This window comes from Solea solea, chromosome 8, assembly GCF_958295425.1.
Source record: "Solea solea chromosome 8, fSolSol10.1, whole genome shotgun sequence".
Lineage (NCBI taxonomy): Eukaryota > Metazoa > Chordata > Actinopteri > Pleuronectiformes > Soleidae > Solea > Solea solea.
The window spans coordinates 3,877,681-3,886,484 of record NC_081141.1 but is presented as its reverse complement, the minus strand read 5'-3'; the positions used below and the strand labels follow the sequence as shown (position 1 = coordinate 3,886,484).

Here is an 8,804-nt window from a genome sequence, read left to right as displayed (position 1 = left end):
TGTCCAATTCACCTCGTCCCCATATTGTATTATTTTTGGGCTGTGGGAGAACATGCAACCTCCATGCAGAAAGGCCCTTGTTCCAACCACTACACCAACCGTGTGGCCCACATTTCAAACCTTACAAGTTCTTTGGACACGTGTCAACTTAATAATGGACGTTTCTAAGTTTGCCCTCTTTATTATGATGTGTCATTGTAATTTGGTAGATTGTAAATGGCTTACCTTTTTGTTATCAGGTTGTCAGACGCTGCTGTTTGCGCCCATCAACGCTCCGCTAAGTCTGTTTGAAGAACATCAGTCGTGTGGATCGCTGTTGTGTTCAGACCTACAGGAGGGGGCGCTGAAACAAAGGCAGCTCTCAGTCACGACATCTCCCATTACACGTGCAATAAACAGTACTTTTAAAACGTTAAATAAAGGATAACAGGGATGTTCTCCCTGTGTTCTCCGGTTTTCCTCCCACACTCCAAAAACGTGCAATATGGGGATTAGGTCAATTGGACACTCTAAATCGACCGTATTTGTCTCAATACTCCGCATGACCCTCATAAAGCGGTAGAAGATGAATGGATGGATGGATGAATTACGGTAACCAATGTAGTTTTCAGCTGATTGGACTCCAGCTGAGGAATTGTTATTCTGTGTGTATTAGACTCGGAGGCTTTGATCCTGATTTGAACTGGATTAAATCTTCCTTTAGTGCTGCTCAATGCGAACCATTTCCCTTGGCTGTACTGCACTCTCCATGGAGCCTCTGGTCTGCTACTGTTTTATTATCAGGGGATTAAAGGCTCACTAAGTCTGGAGGGGTCTTAGGGCTTCTGTGATACTTCAAGGGGTGTGTGTATGTGTGTGTGTGTGCCAGATGGAGTTTGCTCATTTGTGAATATGCTGCTCGTGAGAGCAGCCGTTTCATTTCTTCTGTGTTATTTTGGGATCATGGGGCGTGTTTCAGTCGAGGCCCGAGAATCAACTTGTTAGAAAAACAGCTGGTGTTATGAACCGGAGGTGTGCCGCGTTAACGATGTGAGGAGATGTAGAGGCAGAGAGGATCACATGACCAGAAGTCAGAATATATTACAATCCTCAGGTGACCATTATTTCTCTTTAAATAGGCCATTGTTCATCAGTGTTTAACAGAGGAAAACAGTATATAAAAAAGACAAGATAAATGTATGTGTTTGTGTAATATATACATATACATACATATATATGTATATATGTATATACATATATACATACATATATATGTATATATATATATATATACATATATATGTATACGTATATAACTTCAGATAACACACACATTAAAGACGACCTCAGCTTTTTCCAGGTAACAAGCTAATTAGAGGACTCCTGCGATGACACATGGAAAACACGTGACATCATCATCATCATCTTCTCCACTTGCGGTCAGCTCTGTGCCTCTGCAGGCTGTGTTTCACCCATAACCAGGGAATGACAGCGACAACAACAACAACAACAACAACAGAGTGTGATTCGATTTGCCGCGGCGTAAAATGGCAAAGGCACAGAAGAGCCAGACCCTCCTCTTATTGTGTGACAACAGTCTCAGGAAACCCTGGAGTGTAGGAGCGCAACCCTCACGGCAAAGTCAAAATGAAACCCATAAGCCTCGAGCTGATGGGTCAAAGTGTCAGCTGGAGGGAACCTCTATCCAGTCTCCGCGATGTGAGCACAAAAGCTGAAGGAGGGCTTTAGTGAGCCGCAGCAAACGGAGATGTAATTGTCCTCTTCCTCTATAAATCACATCTGCCCATTAAAAAAAAATCACATCCTTCGGGTGGCTCTGAACCTGGGAGATCTGGAACAGGATAGCAGTGATTAGATTTCGCCACAGTCACAACAACAGCAGCAGCAGCAGCAGCAGCAGTCCACAGGCTTATCAGTGTGACCCAGCAACAGTGGTGCATGCTGGATCAGCAGAGGTACAGAGGCGTAGTTGCTGCTGCTGCTGCTGCTGCTGCTGCTGCTGCTGAGAAGCTGCAGCTCCTGAGCTGTTGGGATGATAGACCCAGGCCTCTCAATCAGTCTGTGTGGAATAAGCCACATACTCTAGACTGTGACATGGATCCCGAGAATGGTGGGTGAGCAGATCTCACAACTCAGAGTCTGCTAGCCCAGAATGAGCCAGAATCAGCTCTACTGAGGTCACCATTTTGGACCAGCATGTTTTAATAATAGCCCACAATGGACAAACTGCATCGTTTGAGTTTTGATGTGTCGTTTACGTCGGGCCTTCCTTCCTCAAATAACAACAGGTGATGATATGATGGTGCGGAAAGACACCAGGCTTGCGTAGAACAAAGACAACTTTATTCCTGCAAGCCAGGATCAGTTCGGACCCTGCAGGTGTTATTGCCCCCGTTTTCCCATAATCACACATTTTAAAACCTCCCGGTCTTCACGTCCTAGGCTGATGTTCTCATGCTCTTTTTTTACCTTTTGACTTTTTTATCTTTTTTACTGCACACCTTCCCTGCCTCATGACAGGATATGCAAAAATAAGAATGAGCTGTGTTAATGTGTCGATCTAAGTCAGACGATAGGTTTCTCCAACACACCTCCATTGTGTCCGTCTCTGTCCCGGTGTGTCTGTTTTTATTGCTGTTACTTTAAAAAAGAAAAAAGGAAAAAAAGAAAGCGTTAGGTGCTTATTACACAGCAAGCTCAGCAAGTGATGTCAGTGCTAAGCAACACCTGTAAACCAGAGATGATTCACGGCCACACTGAGAGTCGACTAACTACCGTCTTCTGTCATTTTACACACATCTATCTGTGCTAAAGCAACTAAAGGTGAGTGAACTCTGTGCTCTACTCTCTTCGCTTGTGAGCAGCAGTAAAGGATCAAGTTTTAACGGTGATCCTGAGCAGCCTTGGTGGAGGTTTGCACTCTCTTTGAAGGCCGTCTCTCGTTTGGTATCTCCAGATAAATGAATTGTTGATATCTGGATGAGAAGATGCTGGTTCTGAGCTCAGGGGATCATGTGAGACTGTTGTGTTTTTTTTTTTGATCCCAGACAGGAAAATGGTTGGGAAGCCCATGGTTGCTGGTCTGGTGGTCCTGGTGGCTACAGTGAGCCTGTTCCTCGGGATATTCATGGGTCTGGGGAAGCAGAACACCCCTGCCCCCTCGGACTACTTCTACTCAAAGGCTGCCGTGGCTGCTGATGCCGGGAAGTGTTCAGAAGTGGGGAGGTGAGAAGACTGTTTTTTGTTTTCCAACTGTGACAGTGCGCCCTCTGTGTGCTCTCAAGTTATTGTGAGGCATATTCTTGTGTTTTCAGAGACATTCTGAAGAAAAATGGTTCAGCTGTGGATGCGTCCATCGCTGCCCTGCTATGTGTCGGCCTTTTAAACGCTCACAGCACGGGCATCGGTGGAGGGTTCTTCTTTGTCATCTATAACGCTTCCACAGGTGAGCTGGCGTCATTCGTCACCCCTTGACAGCGACGTTAACTTTGCCCAAAAAAAAACCTCTCAAAAAACTCCTCATCTCCTTATCTCCTGCTCAACAGGGAAGGTGGAAACCATTGACGCGAGAGAGACGGCACCCATGAACGCCACTGAAGACATGTTTGGCAACAACACTACGCTCTCTCGTACAGGTAGCGACGAGACAGAGACTCACTCAGAGGCTAGAGAGAGATTTTAAGAGGATAAATAAAAAAGGAACTAAATCAGTAGACCAGACGCAGAACAAAAAGGTGACTTTTGACGTTTTTCCGCAGGTGGATTGTCCATAGCCATTCCTGGGCAGATCCGGGGCTACGAGATGGCACACAAGCGGCATGGCAGGCTGCCATGGAGGGAGCTGTTTGAGCCCAGCATTACCCTGGCTCGCAATGGCTTCCCCGTAGGAAAAGCTTTGGCCGACGCCATTTCCAAGCACAAAGAGTCAATTCAAGGGGACACCAACATGTGGTGAGGATGAAGAATTAACAGACACATGTTTGTTCCATTATATTGCATCTTGTCAGAATAATTTGTCTGAACTGAGTAAGCCGTGTATAGCTAAATACACAGTTTATTGTATTTTTCTTTTTAACTTTGTGCAAAACATCCAAATAATGACTTGTTCTTTGGATGTGCTGTAGTCCTTTCCTGTCAGTCCAACCTCTCGCAGCTATAGCTTCAGAGGATGTCCAATAACAAATAGATGCTTGGCACCAAGATGATGCCTCACTCATTTAAGATGACAATAAGCGCACAAACCGAAAAAAATTATCTTGCGTCGTGTTGTTCTGTGCTTTGCACAAGAGCAATCTATTTTCGTCGTGCATCTCAAAATGACAGAGAAAACAATTAACCTTGTTTTCTGTTTCTCCGCCTGTGTGGAGTGCCAAAAACGCAAGCGTTTTCAAATGAAGTCACCTTTCATTTTCCATACACTTGAACATGTTGATTTTTCCTGTTCTCTTTGTCTCCCCCCGCGTTCCAGTGAGGTGTTTTGTGATTCTGAAAAAAACATCCTGAAGGAGAATGATATAATTAGATTTCCAAAGCTGGCCGACACATTCCAAAGAATAGCAGAGGAGGGGCCTGACGTGTTTTATTACGGGTCAATGGCACAGAGCATCGTGGAAGACATCCAGGCAGCAGGTACAATAATCAAGAAACCAAACCAAATCTTTACCAAATGCAGCATCAGGAATTTGAATATGAACTCTAATCTTAAATATGCTTATTTCCATAACTGTTCCAGGTGGCATCATCACCCTAGATGATCTGTTGGGGTACCAGCCTGTTCTGAATGAGAACCCTCTAAAGGTGAATGTTGGGGAATACACCATGCATGTCCCAGATGCCCCCTCCAGTGGCCCAGTGCTGGCACTCATACTCAACATAGTGGATGGTAAGCAGCTTGGCTGAGTGCTGGTACAGCCATGTGGAAGAGAGGATGTCAGGTTTCCCCAGCCAGGTCGTCTCTGAGACGTCCCTCTGTCGGCTTTGGAGGCAGAAAGCAAAGCTGCGACTCAGTTCTGCCTGCCAAATATAATTCGCTGTCAACACTCCATCTGTCCAACACAGAGAATGTTTAGCTGTGCTTTAAATAAAAAAGTGACGTCATTAATTTTAAGTCACGGAAGAGACTGAACGTGTTCATATGTGAGTGTGGAGGAACACGCTCTCCATAGTTGCCTGTTGTTCTTATTTATTTCAGTCTAATGACCTGCTACTGGCTTTTAGCACAATGACAGAGAACCCTCATTAAAGGAACACTTCATCGATTTGCATTTAGTTTTGTATTACTAAAATAGTGGTTGTATTTTTTGAAAAATTGTGCTTCCCAACCTCAGTTTCCCCCCGAGTCGAGAAATATCTTCATTCTTTTTTTGTTACGTGCCCACCAGTGACATTTGGTCCGAGCCTTGACACTGCAATGCTAATTCCGCACTTTTTAGACCGACTCGTAGGGGGGCGGGACCTCATTCCCAGAATGTAAACAGTGTCTGCCATCTTTGCTAACAGGAAGTGCCACTGGTGGGCACTTCCTGTTACAAAGAAAATAATGACTCAACTCAGGGGTTGAGGTTGGGAAGCACAATTTTTCAAAAACACTACCCCTATTCTAGTAGCACAAAGCTAAATGCAAATCGCTGAAGTGTTCCTTTAAATGTCATTCTTCATTCACTCCTGATGTGATTTTTGTTGTGGACACTTTGCAGGCTACAACTTCTCAGACACGAGCGTCTCCACAGCAGAGCAGAAGACTCTGACGTACCATCGCATCGTAGAGGCCTTTCGTTTCGCTTACGCCAAGAGGAGCAGACTCGGAGATCCCCGTTACCTCAATATTACCGACGTAAGCCTCAATTCCACAGACTTTTACTTTGGACGGGGGCAGAGGCATAGGCCATCCGGACAACCACAAAGGAAAAAAAAAAAATTTATATATAGACAGAATCTCTGACGTGTATAGGGCCGGCCCCGGACAGGGGCAATGGCACTTGTCGCTATTGTTGATTGTTGGTTTGCATGAAAGACTGTGACTTTGTTTTTCTCTCCTCAGCTCATTCACAACATGACCTCAGACTTCTTTGCTGACGGCCTACGGAGTAAAATTACAGATGACACCACTCACCCAGACAGTTACTACGAGCCGGACTATTTTGTCCCAGACAGCCACGGGACGGCTCACCTGTCAGTCATGGCTGAAGATGGAAGCGCAGTGGCCGCCACCAGCACCATCAATCTGTAGTGAGAAGCCATTTCCTGTCTGATAAAAAGCAAAGTGAAGCAAGCAATTGTGTCGCTTGTTGTCTGAGTCCTAAATCCTAACAAAGCTGTTTTTATTCTGACTCAGTTTCGGCTCCAAAGTCATGTCTCGATCAACGGGAATCCTTTTCAATGATGAAATGGATGATTTCAGCTCTCCCTACATGACCAACGGGTTTGGAATACCTCCCTCCCCCAACAACTTCATCCAACCAGGTGTGGCTGCTTTAAGCTGTGATTGTGGGACATGTCTGTTGTAATGGATGGCGGTGCTTCTAGAGTGGAGCCCTTATTTCCACAGGGACAATGTGACTTAATCTCTCCTCTTAGTGAGGAGGATGCAGAGGTGATGTTTCCAACAGCCTTACTTGTTCCTGCATTTGTCATTGTCAGCAGCTCCGATAACACAGAATCCCTCTTCTCCATTTTAAAGCTACCAACTCGTTTCTAACATCGCACTGTGGCTCGCTGCTGCTCTTTGATTTTGTTCTTTCAGATATATGTGTTAGATGATTATGGCTGCTTGGGGACCATTAAAACCTCAAAGGTACAAAAGAAACCATTCGTCCATTAAGCTGTCATAGTTACCTTCAGTTTGTCTGTTGGCAGGGAAGAGGCCGCTGTCTTCCATGTGTCCCACGATCATCTTTGACAAAGACAACAGAGTAAAAATGGTTGTGGGAGCGTCTGGGGGAACGAGAATCACCACAGCTACTGCCTTAGTGAGTCGGATTCATTTACATGCATTTTCATCCCCACTGCATACAAACTTTGACATCTTGCTTTTCATGGCCCCACACAGGTGATCCTGAACTCCCTGTTCTTTAACTACGACCTCAAGAAAGCCGTGACCGAGCCGAGGCTCCACAATCAGCTCAACCCTAACATGACGGTGGTGGAGCAGGGCTTTGAAAAGGTGGGTTCCTTATGCGGAGACTTCACAAATGTCATCTGGAAAATATCACGACAGAACCGATGATGCTAATTACCATTAATGTCACCTCATGTCAGTGTGAAAATCACTAAAATTAGATTTGCCTTGTGTCTTTAAAGGAATACTTCACCGATTTGCATTTAGCTTTGTGTTACTAGAATAGGGCTAGTATTTTTGAAAATTGTGCTTCCCAACCTCAGTTTCACCAGTGACACTTGGTCCTGTTAGCCTAACTGTTAGCAAAGATGGCGGACACAGTTTATGAGTGGGTCTAAAAAGTGCGAAATTAGCTTTGCAGTTTCAAGCCTCGGACCAAGGGTCACTGGTGGGCATGTAACAAAAAAAAGAATTATTAAAAAAGATATTTCTCAACTCACAATTATGAATAATTGTGCTTCCCAACCTCAGTTTCCCCCGAGTCGGGATATATCTTCATTCTATTTTTTGTTATTCCGCACTTTTTAGACCCAATCATAGGGGGGCGGGACCTCATTCCCAGAATGTAAACAGTGTCCGCCATCTTTGCTAACAGTTATGCTAACAGGAGGAAGTGTCACTGGTGGGCACATAGCAAAGAAAAGAAGGAAGATATTTCTCAACTCAGGGGAAACTGAGGTTGGGAAGCCCACTTTTTCAAAAATACTACCCCTATTCTAGTAATACAAAGCTAAATGCTAATCAGTTAAGTATTCCTCTAAGATTGGATCAAACACATGCATGCAGCAACAAACAAACATCTCAAATCTGTGCCATGTCTTTTCTGCACTATTAGAGGAGGACAAGGAAATAATGAATAACAACACTAAGTAGGCCATCGCTCACATTGATTTAAAGGGGCTAAATGTAATTTCCCAAAAAAAAAGGTTTTCTCCAAGTGAAACTTGTGGCCATCACTGAACTGCAGCTTAATCACGATGTGCATGTGAGCGTCGCGGCGGCTGTGAGGCAGCACTCTGATCGCCGGCCAAAACAGAGACAGAGACAGAGGAGACTGCAGCCCAGTCTAATCAGTCAGGCTACAGGCCAACGTCAAGGTCTTATTTTTTATTAAGTGACATTATAATCTGTACATTGGTATTGAAAAACAATGAATGCATGAATATTCTTACCTAAAATGTTTTTGGACACATGACACAGGACAGTTACTACCATAATATCTGCTCCAAATGTCACAGCGGTTGAGATATATCCTGTAACACACACACAAAAAGAAGAATAATGTCAGTGTCATGGTTGAACCAAAGGACAGAGAGGCTCAAAATTACTGAATATTTAAAAGTGTAAGTTGATTTACTGGGAAGCTTAAGGCACGATTTAGAAAACAGTAATAATAGTTACTTGATGCTGAGTTAGGCTGAGGAAAAATCCAGATGGAAACAAACAACAAACAATATGTCCCCGCGTGTCTTTGTTGACCACACTTGAAAACCTCATGACTCCGCATGTCTGTGTGTTTGTTGTGATGACGACATGGCAGAGGGTGCTGGAGGGTCTGGTCCAGAAGAATCACATAACCAAGCTGCTGAGCACGGCAGACTCTGTGGTCCAGGCCGTGGTGAGGCAGGGAGAGCGTCTCTGCGCCGAGTCCGACCCCAGGAAAGGAGGCTATCCGGCGGGATACTGA

At 44.7% G+C, this 8,804-nt stretch overlaps 1 protein-coding gene and 1 long non-coding RNA gene across 2 annotated transcripts; one reads left to right on the top strand and one right to left on the bottom strand.

Annotated features, from left to right (window-relative positions):
- Window positions 1-230: 230 nt before the first annotated feature.
- On the bottom strand, window positions 231-8,763 carry LOC131464449 (uncharacterized). Its single transcript, XR_009241178.1, has 6 exons — window positions 8,519-8,763; window positions 8,290-8,370; window positions 7,017-7,197; window positions 6,835-6,892; window positions 6,170-6,247; window positions 231-343 (listed from the first exon to the last, which is right to left on the bottom strand). It is a non-coding gene; the product is annotated as an uncharacterized LOC131464449 (long non-coding RNA).
- On the top strand, window positions 3,048-8,804 carry ggt1a (gamma-glutamyltransferase 1a). Its single transcript, XM_058636922.1, has 12 exons — window positions 3,048-3,225; window positions 3,315-3,445; window positions 3,546-3,635; window positions 3,759-3,951; window positions 4,469-4,629; window positions 4,733-4,882; window positions 5,697-5,833; window positions 6,041-6,228; window positions 6,335-6,462; window positions 6,856-6,968; window positions 7,049-7,162; window positions 8,658-8,804. The coding sequence occupies exons 1-12, from the start codon at window positions 3,056-3,058 to the stop codon at window positions 8,802-8,804; spliced, it is 1,722 nt and encodes a 573-aa protein (XP_058492905.1). The 5' UTR covers window positions 3,048-3,055.

Excerpts from the sequence above, each read along its gene's own strand:
- ggt1a (XM_058636922.1), top strand. The coding sequence starts at position 3,056 with ATGGTTGGGAAGCCCATGGTTGCTGGTCTGGTGGTCCTGGTGGCTACA. Across the intron at positions 5,834-6,040 it reads GTTACCTCAATATTACCGAC|CTCATTCACAACATGACCTC; the intron begins GTAAGCCTCAAT and ends TTCTCTCCTCAG. Across the intron at positions 6,229-6,334 it reads ACCAGCACCATCAATCTGTA|TTTCGGCTCCAAAGTCATGT; the intron begins GTGAGAAGCCAT and ends ATTCTGACTCAG.